Here is a 22,221-nt window from a genome sequence, read left to right on the forward strand (position 1 = left end):
ATCACAGTCAAGGAGTATGGTCTTTCTTCATGATCACTTGGCCATGTCCAATGTGCTGTTCTTACTTTGGAAATCCGAAGACTGTCGGCTACTGCGGCGAGGATCGTATTCTTAAGAGTATGTGTAACGACCCTTGCAGCTGCATGCAGAAACGACCCAATCCCATGAAAGGCCAGTGTCTGGACTGCGGACCGACGCACAGCAGAACCCGAGGGGCCTCTCACGTCTCACGCCGCACTTCTCGTCATGTCAGCCCAGTGTGGCTTCTGTTCTCCCTTGTGTTGCAAATTGTGGTCAACCTCCTGCATCGTCGCCTCCTTCGTTGGCCGTAACAGCGACAAGGTTTTCTTTCCGCTCGCATAATTCATTGTGATGCTGGCTCAATAGAGTTCCGCACCGATTGCTCATGATCGAAGCCTTTTACGAGTTGCAAGGCCTAGAGTCTTACGCACAATATTCGTGTAGACAACATGCTTTCTAATATTCTTCCGAGAGGTGATCTGCTTCTCTTTCTCCTACAGGCCTTCACGGCGCTTGCCGACGATGACCTAGCCGTCATTGGGGAAGCCGTCGTTTTACCTCAGGGATTCAGCCCTCGCTTCTTTGACGGATCTTTGCCAATCCAGCCACTTGGGCGGCGACAAGATACCGGAACTTGCGCAAATGGGAGTCACCGCTGCGAAGAGATCGGTACCGCAGGCGCGAACAAATGCTGCGGCGTCAATCAGTACTGTTACTACAAGCCGGATTGGGAAGTAGGATGTTGTGGTCTCGGGACGACTTGCGACCCGCAATGCACGGGGACTTCCTACCGGACAAACGCAACGCTCACAGTAACGTCAACGTCTTCACTCTCGGCCACTGGCTCTGATGCAACTACTACTGGAATTGGCACTCTAGACGAGACAGTTATCACTACTACGGTTCCTGGATGCGTAGCACGCGCGTGTGCCGTATCGGCATACAGGTGTCCATTATCAATGGGTGGTGGATGTTGCGACAACAGCCAGGTATGCGCATCAAACACGCAATGCCTCGAGAGCCTGTCAACAACGCCAACCCTCGTTCCCACGAGGGGCTGTAGCGGCACGCCCAGTGCGACGGACTGTCCCAGCGACGGAGGCTGCTGTTTGCGAGGGCAAACCTGCGTCTCCATCGGCAGCACGCTGGGCTGTACGGGCACCGCTGACCCGCCTGCCGGCACAAACGGGACCGTGACGACCAACACAGGGCTGTCCCAGAGCGCCAAAGCCGGCATCGGCGCCGGGGTCGCGATAGGCGCGGCGATAGTTATAGGAGCATTGACATGGTTCTGCATCCGCCGGCGTCGTGACGAGCGCGAGCGCACGGCTGGCGAGCGAACCCGCACCGTAACTCCGGGGCCTGACAGCACCCTCGGGGGTGGTCATGCCGGCGGCGGGATGTCAGAGATCAGTGGTCCCTCCGGCCGCCAGCGCGTCCACCGGAACGGCACTGCGTACGAGTATCTCGGCCCCAACGCCGTGTCGGGTCCTTACACACAGCGCGATGACGACAACACGCACAGTCACACAACGCCTGATCTGCGCGACCGCGGCGGCGTGCTCGTGAGCGGGCCGCAGGACCCGAGCGACATTCGCCATCCCGTGGAGATGGACTCCTCATCGACGAAACCCGCAGCAGTGGCCAGAGGAGCCAGCACCAAATCCGCGGCTACGAGGCGGTCAGAGGCGGTGCCGCCACCGGGCGGAGAGGAGGGCGTGCTCTATGAGTTGGAAGGAAGCCTCTTCCCGGAACCCAGCCCCATGAGTCCTGATGATCTCCCTTCAGCCCAGAGCCAAACTCCGGGCAGTAGTCAGTTCTTTACACCAGCAAGCCCAGGACTGATATCACCACCGGGTGGGACCATGAGGAGCGATTACATGGGTGAGATATGGAATGAGAAGAAATGACGAGGAGGCACATGTTTCAAGATGATCTCGATTGGCCTCTATTACACCTATTTCCAATATTACAATAGAACGAATATGAATGACAGTACCCTGATCCCTAGACTTTTTTTGTCAAACCGTTTATGCTGCACCAAAACGCCAGGGCCCGTTTGCCTCTACCAACCAATGTTTCCGTAATGCTATGCAATGTGATGCAGTGCATGAACGCCTAATATGAAGAGAAAATGTTTGGTGCATCTCACCAGTGTGAACTTCTCGGAAAGTGAAATCTCTCGTCCCTCTGAAACTCGCACACGTCAAGCCCGCCACCTTGGTTTTCGTCCAGCCCACCGACATCTAAGAGACGGCGCCACCAAACAGGGTGTTGCCCTGCAGATCCCGCACGAGGTCATCAACACTGTTCAGATGCTTCGCCAGCAGCTGCTGCTTCTCCTCCTGGCTTCTCGTGTGCACGCTCTCGCTGTCCCTCCTCTCGCGTCCCTCTCTCGGGGCGTCGGAAAAGGCCTTTGCCAATTTGCTGGGACTTCTCTGCAGCAGATCGGGCAGCGAGTCCCGCGTCCGCGCCGAGGGGATCGAGGGCACTTCGGGCATCAGGTAGAAGTACAGGAACTCGATGCACTTCTTCTTGACGTCGCGGGAGGTCGACCGGGAGCGGAACAGCGACGAGATGGTCAGGAGCCCGTCGAGCTTCTCAAAGGTTCGCGTGTTCTGCGGTGTGTCGATCAGTGCTACGACGAGCACGAGCAGCGTCGCGCCCATGACGGCGGGTGGGAAATCGGGTTCGAGCAGGTCGAGGAGCATCTGTGGTCATAAACACATTATTAGCTTGGATCTTTCGATCTTCGCACGGAAGGAGGCAATCTACGTACGTTCATGTACATCTCTCGAGAAAACAGGATTTTACTCGGGGGGTGCAGGATCAGCACGCCCTGGATCAGATCCAGCGAGCTGAGGATCAGCAGATCGTTCTGGCCGTCGTTGCCCTTGGCCAGCAGGCGGTCGAGCGTGTTGACCAGGCGCAACGCGACGTTCCACTCGAAACCTTCCTGCAGCTTGAAGAACTGCTCAAAGGCAGGGTCGTCGGAGATGCCGGCCAGGTTCTTGGGCGCGTTCTCGTCTTGTTGCGCATCGCTGCCAGCGCCGGCGCTCTTGTCCTTGTCCTTGTCGCGCTTGGACAGACAGATGGTGGCGAGGAGGCCTTCGACCTGGCGCAGACCTTTCCGGATCTTGGCGCCATCGTAGGAGGAGAGGTGGTCGAACGCGACGGATAGTAGATTCTCCATTGTCGAGTATGCCCGGTGGTATATGATGTCTATCTATATTGGGCTCGATCGCGTCGAATCAGTTGTTTTGAGTATAATGCACTATGCGACCATGCGACGGAATAGCGCCAACCAAGTGGGACTCGGGCGTTTTACTTTGTAAATACTGCTGAGGATGGGATGATAGTGGATGCCAACGCCGAAGAAAGAACGTAAGTTTTGTTGATTTGTGGTGGGAAAATAATACAGCTGTTTGAAAAGAATGATGTCTGAAGAAAACGGTTGTCAATTAGTGGTCCAGAGGAATACGGCAGAGGATGGAGAGACGAAGAAGTCGCACGTCACAATGCCTGATATTGATGCTTCTGTCCCATGATGCCCAAGTTGTCCGGGGTATCGTGGGAAAGATAGTTGGCAGGGCAACCGCAACACAGGAGCTATCTAGACTCGAGAGCAGCCTAAGCTCAAGCTCAAGCATTAAAGTGAGACTGTCAAGAGGTGATTAAATGCATTAAAAAGTGTAAGTTAATTATCAGTCCTATGGTGTCGAAGCTGCGCTCCCTGTGTTTTCGCTGTCCGTGCCGTGAGAGAGTAGCTACCTAGTTCCGCCTCGCACACGAAACAAGGACTCCCCTTTTGTGAGGCTCTCCATAGAAGGGGATCATATATTAGTTTTGTCATTGCAAACACTAACCAGATCCTGTGCGCAATACGTTGAGCCTCTTTGTGTGCCAGCAATATTTGCAGCTCTATCACGCCTTCGGGGACCTCTTCACTGAACTGGCCATTGCAGCTTTAGGTCTACTGCACACAGCGCTGACTCAACCCATACACGCGCCAAGGCATCAACAACGACACTGCTGGTCTGCGGTTCATCCAACCACGCACGACAATGCGCCGGCTGGCAGCCATGTACGTTGATTACATTGCAGCTACCGGTGCCAAGATATCCACGATGATGGACGTCTACACACTCGTTTCATACTGACTTCAGGGGGGGCGGTATTCGGCGACTAATGTTACTGGCAATGGCAACAATGCCAAAGGGGACTGAATGATGGTGACCTCACCAGCTGCGGTTGCAATTGCAGTTCATGGCTGCCCATGGGCACCCAGCTAGATTGGAACTTCGTCACAGGTCCTTGAATAACCCCCTGTTTACGCCCTTTTCCCAAGACGCCACATACATCTACGTGTCAGTCATATCAGAATTTGAAGAAAAATAATTTAATTAAACTTCTGTAACCATCTACATAATGATTATTCAGTCGAACAGAACCTTTTCGTAATTGCCAATTATAACAAAGCCACACTATACTAATAAATTGTACCGTATATTACATTCGTCCTCCACCGCTTTAGCTCTTGGCTTGGTTGAGCGCCTGACGTTGTTTCTCTCGTTCTTCTTTTCTTTTGGCTGCTTCTGCTTTTTCAATGACTTCTTGTTGAGCTTTTGCAGCCTGTTCTTGAAGCTCCAAGGCTTTTTTCTCTTCTGCGAGTTGAAAAAAAATATTAACCACGTGGTATTTGGTGCTGGCCATGAGATAGCAGATTGCAATTACGTACCCTCTGATAAAGGTTTAAGAGCCATGGGTAGTAGCTTCCCATTGGACTCATAAACGTCGTTCTTTGTGAGGAAAGTGTTTCCCAGAACAAAATCATAGGGTAGCGACTCGAGTACGAGAAAGGTCTCCTTGTGTAGCTTGTTTTTTGTCGACTCGTTCCATCTAAGAAAGATGCTTACTTGCCCGCGCGGTTTGAGATCACCATCTCCTGCTCCATCGAAGTCTCCACCTTGATAGACCTCCACTGGATGTTTGAGGAACTCTACCGATTGTGGGGAAATGAAGTTCGTATCAGCTTGGGTGTTAAGGCGTCCTATGAAGTTGTGGGTTTTCTTGCTTGAATCGAATACACTTAGGTTGAGTGTAATCGTCAGGTTCTGTAACTAAACCAAAATGAGCACTTATATGCGTAGAGAGATGATGGAAAGTTGTACTTGAGCCATGGCTGACAGGTAGGGGCCTGGGTCAAGAGTGCTACGACGCTTTGATCGAGAGGTAGATTCGCTGTTCGCGCCGTAAATCCTGATTAAGTTGTAGAGTTGATTTTATTATCTTGGTGGTACGACCTGCGGTTCTTAGCATAATCTAAGATCGCAACAAGTTATATAAGCCGCCAGGAATTGGTCAAATTAATGCGACACTATTGAGGACACAATAAATAAAAGGTATACAGTCTGGGGGGGGGTCACAAAGCTCGTCAAAGAGGGTGCCGCCGAAATGGTCAATGTTTGTATGTAAATAAATAAATAAAGGATTTAACATTAGAAAATAGTCTCATATACGCGGCAAGCTAAGCTGAATACTCCCAAAAGCCTCATGCAAAACTCAGATCCACTTTAGCCATTTACTACAGAGGCGTGGTATATGTTGCACAGAAATTAATTCACTGAGATGAGGCGAAATTTGAAAGGCGCAATTGGATAGGATACGTTCTATTAGCAAGGCTGTAGATGTGGCTAGTCAGCTAATATGCAGCTGGGGTATCTAGGTAGTCATAAAATGCAAAATTGACCCCTCACCGACGCAGCCTACCTGACCGTAACGCTTCTGGCAGGCGTATCAGAGCGAGGCACGTGGCACTGCCATTATGTACGGTGGTCTCATAAGGTGCGGCAATGCTGCGGCGAGAACGTAGCTATTGCCTGGCAGCCTGACAGCTTGATAGCCTGGCTGCCCATAATATTAGTATGGTCGTGGAATAGATGGACTACTTTTGACCAGGTGAGATACTTCAGATCGTAGAAGTTATACCGTTGGTTACTAATAGTTGACTCTTGGTCAGCAGTACCAAATATTAACGCAGGCACGAATAAGGTCAGCGCTGTCCATTATAATAGCAGGTCAACTTATCTCACGTTCTACGAGCCTCATAGATTTGCCTGTCTCCCATCGAATGGCTGCTTATATCTTGCAAAACTTGGCATCTGACTCCCCTTAAACGATGACCGACTATCGAGGTCTTGCTTCACTGATGAGTGACTACAGTGATGTTGCAGTTTTCCGACGTTTTAGGAAGTTGAACTTGCAAAGCCTGCTACACATGCAAGCCGAGCTTCTACATATTGAGCAGGAATTGCAAGAAATTGCAAATGAAGATAACGAGTCCGGCGACCCTGTTAGGCGGTCATATCAAACCAATTGGAAAGCAATGGAAGACAGTGCCCATTCAGGCGGCGACTCCCTGCAAAGGACAAAGTGGTTAGAAGCCAGAGAAAAACTAGAAAAATATAGTAAGAAGCCAACATATACGACTTGAGGCGAAATTGTTCTTACACGACGTAGATGCTTTTTTGCTGACACAGGCCCAACTCAATGCTCTCTCATCCCCCGAAGAACACAACATCGAAGTACTTCGGGAATGGCTGAAGCGACCGGCTTATGGGAACGGATTTCTACAAGGTTTCGAGAAACGAACTTGGGAGACCGAGCGTGTTGATATGGTAGCACTACAGAAAGAAGCCGAGGACTACGATCCCTTCACCCGCTGGCTCTTCCGTGTGATACCCGGCTACTTCCATAATCGATGGGCTCATCGGTGGAAAAGCCCTGTGCAGGGTAGGGAAGGCATGGAAGATCTCTTTGAATACAAGAACTCTACCCTGGTGAGATTTACCACATCAGTCACTACTTTCTTGTCAGCCGTGTTTCCGGTCCTCTCCATTTTCGTTCTCTACGACGTCGAAAACATGCCAATACGGCTGGGATTAATTGTGCTATTTACGTCTTTATTTGCTTTGGCTCTACTCTTCGTGTCAAATGCCCGCCGGGTTGAAATCTTTATGGCTACCTCAGCGTAGGTCCCCCAGGTTCTTGCTCATTACACATGTCAAAAGACGCTAACTTCCGCAGGTTCGCAGCGGTGCAAGTCGTGTTTGTTGGCAGCACAAATTCGGCTTGAAATACTTTCTATATACAGAGTTCACTTATATCACTAAATAGATACTGTGACATGGAGATGTATGTTTCATTTATGCCACGGCGTTTGACCCTTTGTATGAACTTTAATCCAGTCATGAGAGAGCTCAGGGACTGGAGTGTTCAATGACCACGAAGATCTCAACCCCTTGTGCTGGCTTGGCAAGCTATCAATTCTCCTTGTACCTTGTCTCTATGCCGGAAAAGCTTTTCAAGAGTTAGTTTGAGCGTCGGCACCGACGAAGGGAGCTTGAGGCCCTTGCTTACCTCTCATCGTCAAAAGATTCCCCTTGAATTGGAAGACGTCATACTTGTTGATGAACCCAATGCCCAATATCATATCGTATATGAAATCTTTTATAACGATGAATTCTTCTCTGTGCCATCTTTCAGATTTGGTGCAGCGGAAATCAACCTTCACCTTTTGATGGGGGGTGATAGATCCATTCCCGGTATCAAAGCCCTTGCCATGGTAAACGGATCCTTCGTGGCCTAGTAAATCAAATAGAACCTCCGACATGAAGTTTGCGTCTGCCTTAGTATCTAAATGTGCCAATTGATCTATCTTCGGCCCAAGCTCAGCTCCGTTAATTTCTACGTCCAGTGTGGTGCAGAGCGACTTTGAGGAGGTTTCAGCAGACCCAAGGGTAATATTACGCCGACAAATAACACCATGAGGGTTCGAGAAAGAATTGATGTTGTTCTCGAGATACTGCAGAACCTCCTCGTAGAGAACCTCTCGCACTTCCGAAAGTGTTGGAATTTCTCCTTTTTCTTTACGAAGTGTCTCGGTGAACCTGATGCACCCATCAATCGCTCTGAAGTAGTCCCCCCGGCTATAGTTTGTCCGGCCATTGACGCCTGCCCACAGGTCGATCTCGCTAAGTAGAGGTATACTTTGTCCTTTTTCAATTTCAAGTAGCAGTCTTGCAAATGACCAGAGAAAGAGCTCACAGTCCACCGCCTCGACTGTTGTCTCGAGCAGTGCATCGCTCTGGAGGAGTTCCGAATATTTCATTTCGTTGTTGATCTTCTCTTCATCTGTTTTCGGAAATCGGCAAGTCACATAAGGATAATGGATGTTGGATATCACTTTACCAGAGGTATTGTACTGGCAAAGAAAATGAATATTATCCGCCGACCATCCCTGCTGCATTAACAGTCCTTGGAAAAAGTGAAGCAGGCAACGACCGAGAGATAAGGCTAGAACTGCCTTGTCACCAATGTTGAATGCCCCTCCATCACGACTATCTTTGAGAAATCCATTGTCGAGGAGGTCAGCAAGGGATATGGCCGGAGTCGCGCCACGGCTTACGGGACTCTCACCGGTGGTCCATCGTCGGTAGGCATAGCACTTGTCAAAGCCAATAATGAGAATTTCTGACTCGCAATCCAAAGACGTGGTTGACTGAAGGTTAGACTTAGGGAAACATAGAGTGTTGATGAAGTTCACATCGTGGGGGTCGATGTCCCTAGATCCAGAGGTTAGCAAGAGATGATGGGCCATAAGCACAGCCAGGGAGACGAACTGGACGAAGTATGTGTATCGCCCTTCTTGCCAAGTGGCCGAATCTATAGGCGGGCAACAGGAGACAAACACATCTAAAGGCAGGTGTTCGAGTTGTTCTTCCAACTTGAAGCCATTGAGTTGAAACCTAGCTTCATGACCAAGACAAGTTCTTCCCGAGAGCATGACAAATAGTCGGCAGGCTGTCTCCCAAGGCACAGGGTTCTCCCATTTGGACCTAGGAACTTTTCGGTTCCTTTGCACCCTGAACCGGTCCTGGGGCGAATATGTTTCGACAATGTTGGTGAGGCATAACTTAGCGACTTTGATTCTCTTGAGGACCTCCTGATACTGATTAAACGACTGCTTTAATATTACAAACTTGGCACATGAGCTAGCAATGTCTTTTTTATGGCGAAGACAATGTTGAATAAAGAGGGCAAGGGATTCGAGCTTCTGGTACTGGGGCTCTGCGGTTGTAGCCTCAGAGTTCATTGATGCCCCACGCCCGGGGGAAGCTGTGGATTCTGGGGTAGAATATGTTGTTGGTGGCCGAAGGAACTGCGTTACAGCCTGGAGAATAGGCACATCCTCCCAAGATTGCAATTTCAGCCATGACTGAGTTTGTGGCGAGGGATTGATATACCCATTCTGAGTCGATTGGCCTTGCAGTATACTACTAGCGGCTGCAATCGCGTTTTCATGAACGAAAGTCTCGAGAAATGACAATAATGCCGACAACGTTTTCTTGCAGTTCTCGTAAACATGGTTAGGCAGATCGACTTTTGGGCGATATTCCAGCAGAGCTACCATGTCTCCTTGGAACACCGCCAGCATTGTTTCATTGCCGATAGCTACCGTGGTGATGGTCGATTGCTGTCGCCAAAGCCACTGAAGCAAATGAACAATCATGGACGTAAAGCCTTGTGACGAACCATCATCAACGCACCACGGGAGAGCTGCGCCAAACAGCGGTCGGATATCCTCAAGGATACGCCATTCTGGCACACTCCTATCAAGTTGGCGTGGCATCGACCGCAAATATGTCGAGGTTAGTCTCTGTAGTGGTGTTGCTAGGCTAGGGAAGCAGCAGAACGGAATGATAATGCGAGTTTACTTTGCCTTAAAACCCAGTAATTACCTCACTCCTGCTGAATTTCACAGCAGTAGCTGGGGACGCCGGAATCATTGAAATGTTCGTATGCAAGGCTCGCTAGTGGCGCAATCCTCAGCCGTCATCACCGGTCTGCCGTCTCAAAGCTGGGTTGGTGGTGTACTCCCAGGTTTTCAGCTCTGTTTGGCCGAACCAATTGCGGATTCTTCCACCCCTACCTCAAGTTGAGGGGACAATCTTGCCCCAAATACACTTTATCCACGCTTCCGGGCATTCTACCCATTGCCAAACATACTAACCGACTCTATCGAAATGTCAGGCATAGAAGAGAACGAATGCCGGATCCTAGAGTCGGCGCAACGATGCGATCGTCTTTTCGAGATTCTTCTAGAGGTCTTGATCAAACGGCTAAACAATCAGGCTGACGGTCAGGGAAGCGCGTCGAGAAGCAGTGAGCTAGTTCTGGATTACCAGCGGCGCCTGCAATTCTGGGCTGGAGTTGTTGGCGTGAATGATGAGCCTTTGGTTCGTCTGGATACTCGTTTGCGAAATAAGCCAGACCTGCGTGCCCTTACCCTTCAATTACTGCACCTAGTTGAAACAAATCTGCAAAGAAGTAAGGACTGGTGGTACATGTGAAATAATTATACATAGCCATGCTGACTGTTGATTTGATAGTTGTGGACTTCGAATCCCCACCACGAGGACTTGGGTTTGTCATGGATTATCTTTTTCAATCTCGCCTCAGGTCTCCTACTTTGTCACCAGCGAGCGGAGCCGCTCTGGATGCTATTCAGGGTGGAATCGAAAGGCTTGACCATCTAGGTATCGCGATTCGACAGTCCTCGTTCAGTGACATGGAGCCAGTACTTCCAGACGCAGTGGGGATGAAGGCTACAGACGATGAAGATGCTCTTTTCGAGCGAATCGCAAGTCTGTATGTGCGAGGTTTGTTGCCCGAAATCCAAGGGTCCCTTGCAGACCAGTTAGCTGCATCTGTGGTTTATAGAAGGCGACGGATTCTCCACCAACGAAAACAAAAAGGGCAGTCCACTCTATACCAGGTACCACGAGAGTCAACGCCTGGGACTCCCTTGTCCTCCGGTGTCCTCAGTACTTCACATCCGATTTCACCGCCGGCCGTCTTTGAGGATTCTATAAGCGTTTCCACAACCCCTTCAACGGACCTTCACCTACCGCCGCCTCAGTCAAATGAAGGTACTTATCTCTGTAAGTGGTGTTCTGAGCCGCTTCAAGTTTCGAAACTGAACAACCCCGGGTGGTGGAAGTAAGTCTGGCGCACATTGCATGATTCGTATTCTTCGAGACACTAACTTGCAATAGAGTCCACTCCTGGGAAGACCTGAAGCCATATGTATGTATCTCAGGAGATTGTTCATATCCAAGCCCGTCTTTCAAGTCGTCCCGAGAATGGCGACATCACATGGAAAGCATACACACCCCTGAATGGCCGCAAAAAATTCACCCAACCACTATCTGGTATTGCGACTTAGACCATCCGGACCTACAAGAGTTCAACAACCCGTACGATCTTGCACAGCACGTAGAGTTGATGCATGCCAACCGCTTCACGGCCGAGGAAATGACCTCGAGAGTGAAGCGAAGTGTTTTCTCCCAACCTCGTGGCCCTGGAATCTGCCCACTGTGTAATATAAATATATCCATCCATCCAGCCGACAGCAAGGCAAAGGTGCCCTGGGCACTTGGGGCCAACGATAATATCTCTGTAGAGGAAGTTGTACCAATCCAGTTCGAAGCTGCAGCTACAACTTACATTCATATACCATCAAATACTCTGGAGGCGATATCGAGACACGTTGCTGGACATTTCAAGTCATTAGCTTTATTGTCTATCCGGTACCTTGAAGATGACACCCTATCTACAGGATCCAGAGACTCTGAAAATGCCACCTTTGACAGCCTCGACAACGAATTCGACCGCCAAAGCAGGACTACCGACAATTCAATAGGTTTCCAAGCAAGGAATGAAAATCCACGTCATGCAAACCCGATACTGAAAACCTTGAGGGATTCCATCATGGAGGCGTTCGTTGAAAGTGCCATCGACCACCAGGATTTCCTTCCGCAGGGTTCCTTTCAGAGTCTGGTCACACCAGAAAGGGTTAAAGATGTATTTGATTTCTCGGCAGGAAAGAATGGTATATCACCCAAGCTGGTCAATTTTGTGGTTCAAAAAGCGAGAAGGCTTTTTGCGATTCTCGCAATGACTGGCACGGAAATTCTTCCTGCTTTGGAGTCATTGCGACAATACAACTTTACAGATGAAGACCTCCCAATTTCTCGTGACACCATAAATGATAATTGCGATATTACCAACACTGATAGGAAGTGCAGTCACTTGCCTCCCTTTAGCGTCTTTCACAAACCGCCTTGGGATAGGCTTACCCTGCTGAGGTTCTACAATGAGCAATGGAAGTTCCTAGCTCCGGTATTCCCGAACGATTGCCGCAACCAACAACTCTCTATCAAGTGCATTCTACCGTTCATCAAGGCACCTCTAGGCGGTGAACGCAAGTCTAGCTTCTTTAGCGATGTATACCAAGTCAAGATCCACCCCAGTCATCAGGATGTTCATTTTCCGGTAAGGCTTCAATTAGCGCAATGTTTACGTCTTGCCTATCAATGTGGCATTTAAAAGCTAATTCTCCTCAGACGGGTACGAACAATACACTTATGGCCCTCAAAGAGTTCCGTCCTGCTTCGGAGATGCCAGGCGACTCCAAGACCTTCAGTCTGTTTCATAGAGAGGCGGAGATACTTGGAAATTTGGCTCGGTTTCAGAACAATAATCTCGTTCCCTTTGGTGGATCCTTTTCGCGAGGTGACCGACACTATGTCTTATTTCCATGGGCGGACGGAGGCAACTTGAGAGAGTTCTGGCTCGACCATGACAGCCGGCCTCTGACCCGGGAATTGATGTCCGAGGTTCTCCAGCAGCTGACCGGCCTGGTGGATGCCCTTTGCCTGATACATGAACAGAACTGTCGGCACGGCGACCTGAAGCCAGAAAATATTCTCAGGTTCATTGACAAAGACACTAGACTTGGAGTTCTGAAGATATCCGACTTGGGGGTGGCCAAGCACCATCGGGAACTAACCACTCTCAGATCAGAGCCGACGCAGACTCGAATTGGGACCGTGGCATACGAAGCCCCCGAGGCTGTGTTATCTCTCGACAAGGCCAGATCGAGACTTTACGACGTTTGGTCTATGGGCTGTATTTTCCTCGAGTTTAGTATTTGGCTATTGGACGGCCGAGATGGATTGAGGGATTTTACCCGAGACATGATGGGGCAGGGCGCCTATTATCACATCCAGCCGAGAGATCAGGGTGGCTTGCAAGCAGAAGTGCATGCTGCTGTTCAACGGCGCTTAGAGGGTTTTATGCAACATGAAGCCTGGACAGAAGGCACATCACTTGGAGACCTGGTCAGAGTGGTGGCGAATCGAATGCTGGTGGTCGCACTGCCCCAGGCGGCCAGCTTGAACAAGCGATCAGCATCGCCGGTGCCTTGGGTATCGGCAGATGGATCTATTGGGGATCACGGAGTGGCGTTAACAATATCCCCGGAAGCCAGCTTCATCGATGACTCTGCCCCGTCGATCTCTAACTCTGCTCCAGATGTTCATATCAACACTCGTGCTGACGCCTGCACATTAAAAACGTGCTTGAAGCAGATTTGCAATAGGGCACAGGAGGATAGTGAGTACTTATTACCGTTGCATGTTATATGATGTCGAACACGATAACAAAGTAAATATGGATAGCGAAAATGTTCATTATCTGTAATACAAGCTGTACAAATATTAATAAATGTTTATGCAACGCTTATATTTCAAATCCTACATGCCGAAACGTGCTTGAGGTAAGATGGAACCGCTATGACTGTCCGGGACTGCAGGATGCATCAGCCGTGCATGTGAGCCATTGGAAAGTCATTGGTTATTGTCAAGCAAAAGGTTAAAAGAACGATTATGGGTTGGGCAGCGAAAATGAGATCTGTCTGAACCTTGTCCGATCCCAGATCCTCAGACGCATAAATCTCATCGTGTCTCCCACTCGGCCTCGCTGTTGAATCAAAGTCCGTTTCTACAAAAGCAAAGTCCGTTCTACCAAGCAAAGACCGACTGAGGTTGCTTCTCAGGAACTGCCCCACCATCACTGGCACGAAAAAGTCCAAGTTCAGCCAGCCAGCCAGCCAGCCAGCCAGTCCCAATTGCCCCGCCATCTCACCAAGCTGCTGGGTGTCGTGAGCTGGGTCGCCCAGGGATTTGGCACTGCCTCAGTTCTGCGCGTCAACGATTTGTAACCGTTGCAGGTAACTCGCATTTCTCGGGGAAATTGACATTAGTCCTGGCGGCCGGTTCATGAGCAAAGCAGAGCAGCTCTCAAAAGAGCCGAGTCCGAGTCCGAGTATTACACCTCCATATGGTCAGCTGCCAATGCGCTTGCACATGCCCCAGCTTGTGGTGACGACACTAAACCCCACTGTAACCGCCATAGCTCCTTCAGCTCGTGGTTACGCGACGAGCTCTCCGTAGGCGCAGCTCCCAGGAACGAAGAGAACGAAAAGTATAATACACGGCTGCCTGCATAAGGTGTTGGTCGTCGAGGTGCCCCGTGGCCGCGCCTACCAAGACCGAGATGCTTTCTTCAACTAATTCTGCAAACCCTCCTTTCTCCTTCCCATCGCCCAACGCCATCCCCCCCGAACCTCTTCCACCGGCTACGCCATCCCACACCCCCCGTCCAAGTCTGCATTGAGGCCGTTGCCAGAGTCCAGCTGGATAGGGCAGGGAAAACACCACCGCCAGACATCTTCCTCAGCTTCTGCCACTGCCCCCGGTCGCGTAGCACCAGCGGTCAACGCCACCATCATGTCACCTTCCGGTCCTCCACCCGATCCGTCCAGGTATGCCACCGAGGATCTAAACTTCATTGCCAAGAAGACATGGTCGGACCAGAAAGAGAAGATCATATGGGGCCCGTATGACTACGTGACCAGTCAGCCCGGAAAGGATTTCAGGTCACAGTTGATTGCTTCGTTCAACAGTTGGCTGGAAGTGCCCGAAGATAGCATAGAGGTCATCACAAAAGTTGTCGGCATGCTACACAACGCATCCCTGCTAATCGACGACGTGGAGGACAACTCGACCCTGCGCCGCGGATTACCGGTAGCACACAGCATCTTTGGTACGGCACAAACCATCAACTCCGCCAACTACATATACTTCGCGGCTCTGCAAGAACTACAGAAGCTCCAGAACCCCAAGGCCGTCAGCATATACATGGAGGAATTGATCAACTTGCACCGCGGCCAAGGCATGGATCTCTTCTGGCGAGACACCCTGACTTGCCCGACGGAGGATGACTACCTCGAGATGGTCGGCAATAAGACGGGCGGACTATTCAGACTGGGCATCAAGCTCATGCAGGCCGAGTCTCGGTCACCCATTGACTGTGTGGAGCTCGTCAACCTCATGGGGTTGATCTTTCAGATCCGCGACGATTATATGAACCTGTCCTCCGCTGAATATAGCGATAACAAAGGCTTCGCCGAAGATCTCACCGAGGGCAAGTTTTCGTTCCCCGTGATACACTCGATCCGATCCGATCCTGCAAACCTGCAGCTTTTGAACATTCTTAAACAGAGGACAGAAGACGAAGGAGTCAAGAGGTACGCAGTGAAGTACATGGAGGGGACTGGCAGCTTCAAATACACCCTCGAGGTCATTGCGATCCTGATCGAAAGAGCAAGGAACGTGGCGGACCTGATCAACGAGGGCAAAGAGAAGAACCATGGAATTCACAAGATCCTGGATAAGATGGTCGTCTCGTGATTTCCTTTTCTCATGCTGTTACTTGAAGCGCGTTTTTCAACGCATATCTACGTTGAAAACATACGTAGCAGGACACCGTCTGGGAATGTCGGCTACGGAGGCGTATGGCTAGGTTACGTCAGGCGGGTTTGCATCTGGATACCCCCTCTTCTTTCTATATGTAGCGATTCACTCATGGGATAATATTGACGAGATTATGTTTGTATTTTATCTTTTTCTTTTATTCAGGTTCATACTGCGCTGCACTCATGCCAGGTTGACTGCTACGTAATGAAGTTTCTACTGACCGTACAGTTCGCACTGCTTGGGCGTTGGTATACGTCTCAAGGTGAACCACTCCACCAATTGGACTTGTTATAGTTCGAGGGTTTTGTAATCAGCCATCCAGCACACGGAGGTTTGATTTGAAAATATCTGAGAAAAGGACATTCTTGTACATATTATCAAGTGGCAACTTGTATTGAGGTGTCGACACTGACTGTCTCATTCCTGTCCAGCACCTAGGCTCTTTCGCTTGACTAGTCTTATCCATCTCCTTCGTCTCCACTCTCCTCTCCTGCCCTCGAAGTCATCACCTTCCTCCCATCCTGACCTTGGAGGTGCTGCTTTTGCCTTGCCATTCGGGGGAGTGGCCTGTTTGTTGCCTTCCACGACACCTATTCTGTCTTCTGGTTCGTAGTAAATATCGTATACCCATCTCTCACCCTCCGTCTCAACCTCGACACCGGTGATGATACGCTCTTCCACCCATTCTCTGCTCCAGAGGTCGAGGGCCCATTTCTTCTCGCTCCATTCCCACCCCTGCGGAGGCCGCACATCCTCAAAGAACCGCGTCCCCGTCGGCCTGTCCCCGGTTATCCTTAGCGCCGACAAAGGATCGTAAGGCGAAGAGCTGAATACCCATGGCTCCCATTCGCCGTCTGGATCAGAAAGTCTCTGCAACTCAAAAATCTCTACTTCTCTGGTTTCGGGTGCGCTGTCTAGAATGATGTCGCTCTCAATCCAGTTTTGCAATTTGCTGTTTGCTGTTTGCTGGTTCGGCTCCAGATGCTTCTTCTGCGCGCCTTCGATCTGCTTCTGTACGGCAGGGTGGCCCATTACGGTAACGGCCCATCCGATCACGAGGAAGATGAACCTCCATGGGAGTATGTTCGCAGCTATGCTCATGAACAAGCAGCCTGCGAACAGGAATACAGAGATTGCACTGCTCAAAGCCTCATCGCTGAAGTTGATGCGCGGCACCAACAGTGCGACGACACCATCATGGACTTGGCTAAAGTCTTCCATGCAGTTCTGGAGATCGCGCATGTTCTTGAAGAAGGCCCCACTCAACTCTTTGACAGGCTTGACGGTCTTTGCTGGCGCCAGAGGGGGACCCTGGGGAGAGTAGCCGATGGCCTGCTCGCTGGACAGGCTGAAGGGCGCTGCTGGGTGGCGGGCGATGAAATTGGGTATCATAACCCCAAAGAGCATAATGGCCAAAGGTAGTAGTGGCAACAAGTAGGGATCTAAGCAGACAAATGTGTATATGGCCAAGAAGGATAGCGTATGCGTCGGATACTTCCAGGAGAGAAGTCGGCCGGCCTTTGCCTGAAAAACAAACACGACGCCTATGCGGCTGTTAAAGCGCCTAAAGTTGTAGGACATCTGTGGGAGACTGAAGTTGGGTTTCTCTGTTCTGAGTGAGCCAGTCTTGCCCTTTGTAGGCTCCTCTGGAGGAAGTTCACCACCATCGTGGAGGACCTGTGTGAGGAGCTTCTCTACCAACTTGTCCTGGATAGAGGCCTTGTCACGAAACGCCGACAAGCGATCGCGAATGCCTCGCCTCCTGGGGGTAGGTGCTTCGCCATCTGAGTGGTCGGATTCATGACCTGTGCCAGCCTGAGAGGGGGCCCCCGATGCTGAACTTGAGCCTGCGCCATCAAAGCGTATGATGGGTATTGGGTCGTCGCGATTCACGAAGGCATCCTCACTGACTTCAGACATGATGGCTAGGGTAGTCCTTTCGGTAATGACGTAGGTAGTGTCACCGCAGATGAAGTCCGTATTCACTGGCTGCACGTCCACATGGCAGAAAGCTCTGATCTCCAAGATAGACCGGAGAGCTCAGGGAGTGCGAAAGACGATTTTTTGTGAGATGACTGGTTTGTTTGGCTACATGAGGCGGCAGAACTTCAAATGGCAGGCATGGCGCATGTCACATGTCATCAAATCTATGGCTGCTGCCTTTAATAATAACGATAATGATACCCACTGAAACCCGGCAGTCCGTCACTTTGCGCGGGGCCGAGCAGCACCCAATTTAGCGGGGGTCCAGAGCGCAAGAGGGGCGCAGGGAGCGCCAAAGAGCGCCAAAGAGCACCCCCTGCTCAGATTTTCGGGGGGAAGCTTTGCTGTAGGCTAGCTCATCAACGTCAATCCAAAAATTTTGGATTGCGACTACGACTACGACTCCAATTACGACTATCATATCCCACCATACCGAGACCCGACCTTCGGATCGTAGCAACCACACGATGGCGATCACCATAATACAACCGTCGCAGGCCAAGGAGCCTGTGTACAACAACTATGGCCCCGATTCCGCTTCAGAATCAGACTCTGACGGTGGCGTCGACTTGGAGGGCGACATCTCCATGGGCCGCCCCACCAAGCGAGCACGCAGGGACGAGTCAATCGTGACGCCTGGTCAAGTCATAACAGAGGACCCTCAATGGATGCGGTGAGTCTTGGTGCAACTGCAAGCCGACTTGTGCTAATGCACCACGCAGCGGTCACGGCACATATACCATACCTGATCCTCCCCAGATAGTGTCTTCCGTCGCTGGTACCCTGTCCAAGACGAACAAGCTGCTTTCAGTCCGTCCCCTTCGCGCTCGTTACACCCCCGAGATTGGAGATCTGGTCGTTGGTCGCATCGTCGAGGTACAGGCTCGGCGGTGGCGGGTCGATGTCGGCGCTGCTCTGCTGGCCCAGCTGCCACTTTCCGCTATCAACCTGCCCGGAGGTATCCAACGTCGCAGAACCGAAACCGATGAACTACAAATCAGAACATTCTTCAGCGAAGGCGAGCTGCTCGTGGCCGAGGTGCAACAGCTCTACAACGATGGATCTGCAGTGCTGCATACCCGAAGCTTGAAGTACGGCAAGCTGCGAAATGGCGTATTCATGCAGGTCAGCGGTACCGGCGGCGGAGGCGGCGTCGTAAGAGCACGGCGCCACGCATTTACTATCGAGGTGGCTGGCTCAGAAGGCGGCAACGAGAAGATGGACGTCATTCTCGGTGTCAATGGCTACATCTGGATCGCTAAGCATATAGAAGGGGAGGGTGCCGCGGCCGAGACAAGCGGACCCGGTATCACGAGAATTGAGGAGAGCGTGGGCTTGAATGTCTACTCGAGTCAGAACGACCCCATATCTCTGGACACGATGCGCGAAATCGCTAGAATCAGAGGCGTGATCACGGCACTGGTTGAACACGGTCTCCGGGTGGACGAAGAAATGGTCATCAAAGGCTACTCGGAGGCCGTGGAGATGGCAAGGACCGAGCAAGGTGATGATGTCCTGTGGCTAGGCGGAGATAAAGGCAAGAGACTTGTCGATGCTTTGATTGGGCGCTGAATCCAACAGTGGGCGGTATAGTCATCTGCCGACGATGCTACGTATGAAGAGCTCCCGGCTAGAAGGCATGAATACCAGATTCGGCCGGTTGCAGGCGCTTTTCATCTCCTGTAACTGGAGGCTAGGCAAAGCATGCTGAGACGTGGCAATCGATGCCTGCCATAGACACCACATACTCTGCTGCCGAGCCCGTTGGCGGGCTGATCCGAAAGGCGCGACAATGGAACCCCGCATCAGTGCTCAGAAACCATGCGCACTATGTTATGGAATCCGTGTTAGAGACGACCATGAGTGACCGGAAATTAGATCTTCACGGTTGCCCTCTGCCAGGTGAAATCTATGGTAGCAAAGTTTGTGGCGAGACAGAAGTGCGAGCTTATTTGCATTGACTTAGGTTGATGCCTTCCAATTGAAAATAACCCCTGCACTCACTGATACTGCGATCTTCTTGCATATTGTAAACATGTTGGAAACAGCACAACACTTGGATAAATTGGAGTCGCGACGTACTACTGCTCAACCAAGACCCACATCTAGCAAATATGCAATTTCCGGTGTCATGCTGTTTTGAGGGTATCTGGGAAATAGTGGCTCTTCCAAAGCGCACTGCAATATGCAAATAGGCGTGACAAGCTGGACCCCTGTCATTAGCAAGCGTCCGCCCAAAGCAATCTAATTCAAAATCCGTTCTTTCACTGAACAACGTATTTCATCTCAGAACACCAGCAAAATATTCACGATGCTGCAACGCGTAAGGATACGGCCGTTGCCGGCCTCGCGGCTTCTCAGTTCACGCTCACAATTCTCAGAGCCCATCCACAACTTCCGCGCCAGGCCCAGCCAAGTTCAACTGCCACAGCCACGAGCCGGAAGGCATTTTCACTATGACCCCCACGCAGTGGTGTTTCAGCTGCCCCTGAAGACGCGGCTGAAGTACATGGCTTATGGTGCGCTTTCTCTCATAGCCCTGGGCGGCAGTTACCTGACCTGGCAGCTCTACGGCCTGTACGGGCAGCGCAACGAGCTGGAGGAGGAGCTCAAGGACGCCGTGGGCAAGCTGCGAGCCTTTAATGAGGAGTTTGCGCGGGGGTTTTCCCAGGCTCGCGCCACGAGTGATCACCACGCGCTCAGGCAGCTGACCTTTGATCTGGCCCGGAGGTCCCTGGCGGATACGGAGACGGAGCAGCTACCGCCGCACATTGTGGAGTTTGGCGAGCTGCCTGGTTTGCCATTCGACGACCCGAGGAGCGGGAGAGAGTTGGTTCCCAGGGAGGACACGCTGATCCTCTTGGAAAAGGACGAGCTGGATCGGATCGCCACCTGCCATGTTGCTGTCAACTTGGAGCTTGATGACGTGTATCGTGGGCTCGCAGACCCTAAGCCAGAGCCCGACGCAGACAAACTTCTGGAAATACTTAGACGGGTTGGGGACCAAATTGAGTTATGGCGAAGGCAAGGCCGCTTGTTTGAGGACCATACGGGCGAGATCGACCTGGTCATCTTGCTCGGCTTTAGGGAGAAGAACTGGGCATTAGAATACGCGGCGGGACACTGGAATTCCCTAGCCGGCCCGGGCAGTATCGTGGAGCAATCCGAATCCATCGTCAGAGCTGAAGAGATGCTGGCGGTGATGTCGAAAGACAACAAGGGCTTCTTCCGCAGAAGATGACAAGGGCTACGTAGGCCAGCACTCGGATCAGAGTAATGGCTTGAAATATGTACTACTAATGTATAATGCCATCAACTTCTACACAATGTACATACGTCTAGGCTGGGCATTGAACTCAGGATGATTCACGGTAGTTCAGCCTCCTCTTACATGGACGCAGCCTATTAGCCCATGGCTCAAATGTATCGCCCGAACTACCCGCATCTCTCAGGTTACTATCAAGTTCAAAATTCTAAAGCTTTCGCTTCTTCTTTCCCCGCGAATATTTCCCCTTTCTCGTGGATTTATCCAAAAGACATGTCTCGTCATTTTTTCTGGGATTTGGTTCGCGGTGGTCGTTCTCAACCAGGCCAGCCTCAAGCAGAGCAGCGCTGTCCCCGCCTCGTTCTGATTCAATGTAAAGTGTTATAGATGGGTGCCACTCCACTGCTACAGAGGAATTGGATGATATCAGTGTCGAAGGGCACGAATCTGAAATTGGAGCAAAAGAGGCTTAGGTTGTAGTTGCCTAAGTCCCCCCGGGGCCTGGAACGCACTATCGGGTCTCTACTCCAAACGGCGCGGTGTATAATCTGATTGGGTTCGAAAGGCACAACCGTTGCGCCGGGGGGGCATCCTGCAGTTCTCGTCCAAAAGTCACCGGTCGTTCAGCCTGGCCACGCGAGCAAGCGGGAATTCTGCTGCCGACTTGTCGAATCCCGGAGCCACCATTACGTCTTCACATCTCAGAGCCCAGTCAGACCGCGGCTTGGAGATACCATCCGGGCCGATCTCTTTCGACCGCCGCCAGATCTCTGCTCGGGTGTTCCTCTCGATAGAGCTGAGACCTTCAGCAGTCTGGATGGGTCTGTGCGCGGTGCGATACATGGCAGAGTAGAGTCGATCCATTAGCACATCTCTAGGAAGCAGGCCTTCTTCGCCGTATATACTCTCCCGGGTTAAGGGTTTACGGAGGCCTGCCTTGGGGGAGCTGTGGCGCAGGGTTATTCTACCTTCGAGCAGGTCTTTCAGGATGACCCGCAGCACAGGGTAGTTGAAGTCTTCCCACGGCCAGACAGATCTTCAGTGGTCTGGTTGCAGTGGCAGCCATGACTCGTTCTTGTGTATCGGCCGCGCGGGATTTTCGCTTTCGATGATTGGGCTAGATGGATCACAAGGTCTGAAGATCTGTGTCCGCAGGTAATCAAGCAAGCGAATCGTCTGCTCTGAGTTACCTTGTTGAGTCATCCTGTCGCTGGGTCTTCGCCAGTGTCG

General features: G+C 51.2%; 11 protein-coding genes across 11 annotated transcripts; 6 read left to right on the forward strand and 5 right to left on the reverse strand.

Moving 5' to 3' along the window:
• Positions 1 to 45: 45 nt before the first annotated feature.
• On the forward strand, positions 46 to 2,038 carry BKA67DRAFT_302679 (uncharacterized protein). The gene has a single exon (XM_046096089.1). The coding sequence runs from the start codon at positions 471 to 473 to the stop codon at positions 1,929 to 1,931; it is 1,461 nt and encodes a 486-aa protein (XP_045957138.1). The 5' UTR covers positions 46 to 470; the 3' UTR covers positions 1,932 to 2,038.
• Positions 2,039 to 2,267: 229 nt separating this feature from the next.
• BKA67DRAFT_659527 (cell division protein Cdc14) lies at positions 2,268 to 3,214 on the reverse strand (the record flags this gene model as incomplete). The annotated part of the gene is made up of 2 exons (XM_046107453.1): positions 2,268 to 2,732; positions 2,801 to 3,214. The coding sequence occupies 2 exons, from the start codon at positions 3,212 to 3,214 to the stop codon at positions 2,268 to 2,270; spliced, it is 879 nt and encodes a 292-aa protein (XP_045957139.1).
• Positions 3,215 to 4,551: 1,337 nt separating this feature from the next.
• Positions 4,552 to 5,201, reverse strand: BKA67DRAFT_536575 (uncharacterized protein; the record flags this gene model as incomplete). Its single annotated transcript, XM_046100181.1, has 3 exons — positions 4,552 to 4,685; positions 4,760 to 5,141; positions 5,193 to 5,201. The coding sequence occupies 3 exons, from the start codon at positions 5,199 to 5,201 to the stop codon at positions 4,552 to 4,554; spliced, it is 525 nt and encodes a 174-aa protein (XP_045957140.1).
• Positions 5,202 to 6,129: 928 nt separating this feature from the next.
• Positions 6,130 to 7,612, forward strand: BKA67DRAFT_567757 (uncharacterized protein). The gene is made up of 3 exons (XM_046102994.1): positions 6,130 to 6,488; positions 6,541 to 7,051; positions 7,108 to 7,612. Exons 1-3 carry the CDS (start codon positions 6,200 to 6,202, stop codon positions 7,154 to 7,156), a joined length of 849 nt encoding a protein of 282 aa, XP_045957141.1. The 5' UTR covers positions 6,130 to 6,199; the 3' UTR covers positions 7,157 to 7,612.
• BKA67DRAFT_646874 (uncharacterized protein) lies at positions 7,367 to 8,867 on the reverse strand (the record flags this gene model as incomplete). Its single annotated transcript, XM_046105927.1, has 3 exons — positions 7,367 to 7,380; positions 7,441 to 8,645; positions 8,703 to 8,867. Coding segments are annotated over 3 exons (1,384 nt in total), but the record flags the coding sequence as incomplete, so codon positions are not given.
• Positions 8,868 to 11,544: 2,677 nt separating this feature from the next.
• BKA67DRAFT_567760 (kinase-like domain-containing protein) lies at positions 11,545 to 13,645 on the forward strand. The gene is made up of 2 exons (XM_046102995.1): positions 11,545 to 12,417; positions 12,489 to 13,645. The coding sequence occupies exons 1-2, from the start codon at positions 11,854 to 11,856 to the stop codon at positions 13,569 to 13,571; spliced, it is 1,647 nt and encodes a 548-aa protein (XP_045957143.1). The 5' UTR covers positions 11,545 to 11,853; the 3' UTR covers positions 13,572 to 13,645.
• Positions 13,631 to 14,389, reverse strand: BKA67DRAFT_302897 (uncharacterized protein). Its single transcript, XM_046096091.1, has 2 exons — positions 13,688 to 14,389; positions 13,631 to 13,632 (listed from the first exon to the last, which is right to left on the reverse strand). Exon 1 carries the CDS (start codon positions 14,063 to 14,065, stop codon positions 13,745 to 13,747), a length of 321 nt encoding a protein of 106 aa, XP_045957144.1. The 5' UTR covers positions 14,066 to 14,389; the 3' UTR covers positions 13,631 to 13,632; positions 13,688 to 13,744.
• A 325-nt stretch (positions 14,390 to 14,714) lies between these two features.
• BKA67DRAFT_536580 (geranylgeranyl diphosphate synthase) lies at positions 14,715 to 15,677 on the forward strand (the record flags this gene model as incomplete). The annotated part of the gene is made up of 1 exon (XM_046100182.1): positions 14,715 to 15,677. One exon carries the CDS (start codon positions 14,715 to 14,717, stop codon positions 15,675 to 15,677), a length of 963 nt encoding a protein of 320 aa, XP_045957145.1.
• A 483-nt stretch (positions 15,678 to 16,160) lies between these two features.
• BKA67DRAFT_519124 (integral peroxisomal membrane peroxin-domain-containing protein) lies at positions 16,161 to 17,663 on the reverse strand (the record flags this gene model as incomplete). Its single annotated transcript, XM_046098069.1, has 1 exon — positions 16,161 to 17,663. One exon carries the CDS (start codon positions 17,661 to 17,663, stop codon positions 16,161 to 16,163), a length of 1,503 nt encoding a protein of 500 aa, XP_045957146.1.
• A 530-nt stretch (positions 17,664 to 18,193) lies between these two features.
• BKA67DRAFT_519356 (uncharacterized protein) lies at positions 18,194 to 19,298 on the forward strand (the record flags this gene model as incomplete). The annotated part of the gene is made up of 2 exons (XM_046098093.1): positions 18,194 to 18,399; positions 18,449 to 19,298. 2 exons carry the CDS (start codon positions 18,194 to 18,196, stop codon positions 19,296 to 19,298), a joined length of 1,056 nt encoding a protein of 351 aa, XP_045957147.1.
• A 739-nt stretch (positions 19,299 to 20,037) lies between these two features.
• BKA67DRAFT_536583 (uncharacterized protein) lies at positions 20,038 to 20,967 on the forward strand (the record flags this gene model as incomplete). The annotated part of the gene is made up of 1 exon (XM_046100183.1): positions 20,038 to 20,967. The coding sequence occupies one exon, from the start codon at positions 20,038 to 20,040 to the stop codon at positions 20,965 to 20,967; it is 930 nt and encodes a 309-aa protein (XP_045957148.1).
• Between the last annotated feature and the right edge of the window lie 1,254 nt (positions 20,968 to 22,221).

Source organism: Truncatella angustata (assembly GCF_020726525.1).
Source record: "Truncatella angustata strain MPI-SDFR-AT-0073 chromosome Unknown BKA67scaffold_5, whole genome shotgun sequence".
Classification (NCBI taxonomy): Eukaryota; Fungi; Ascomycota; class Sordariomycetes; order Amphisphaeriales; family Sporocadaceae; genus Truncatella; species Truncatella angustata.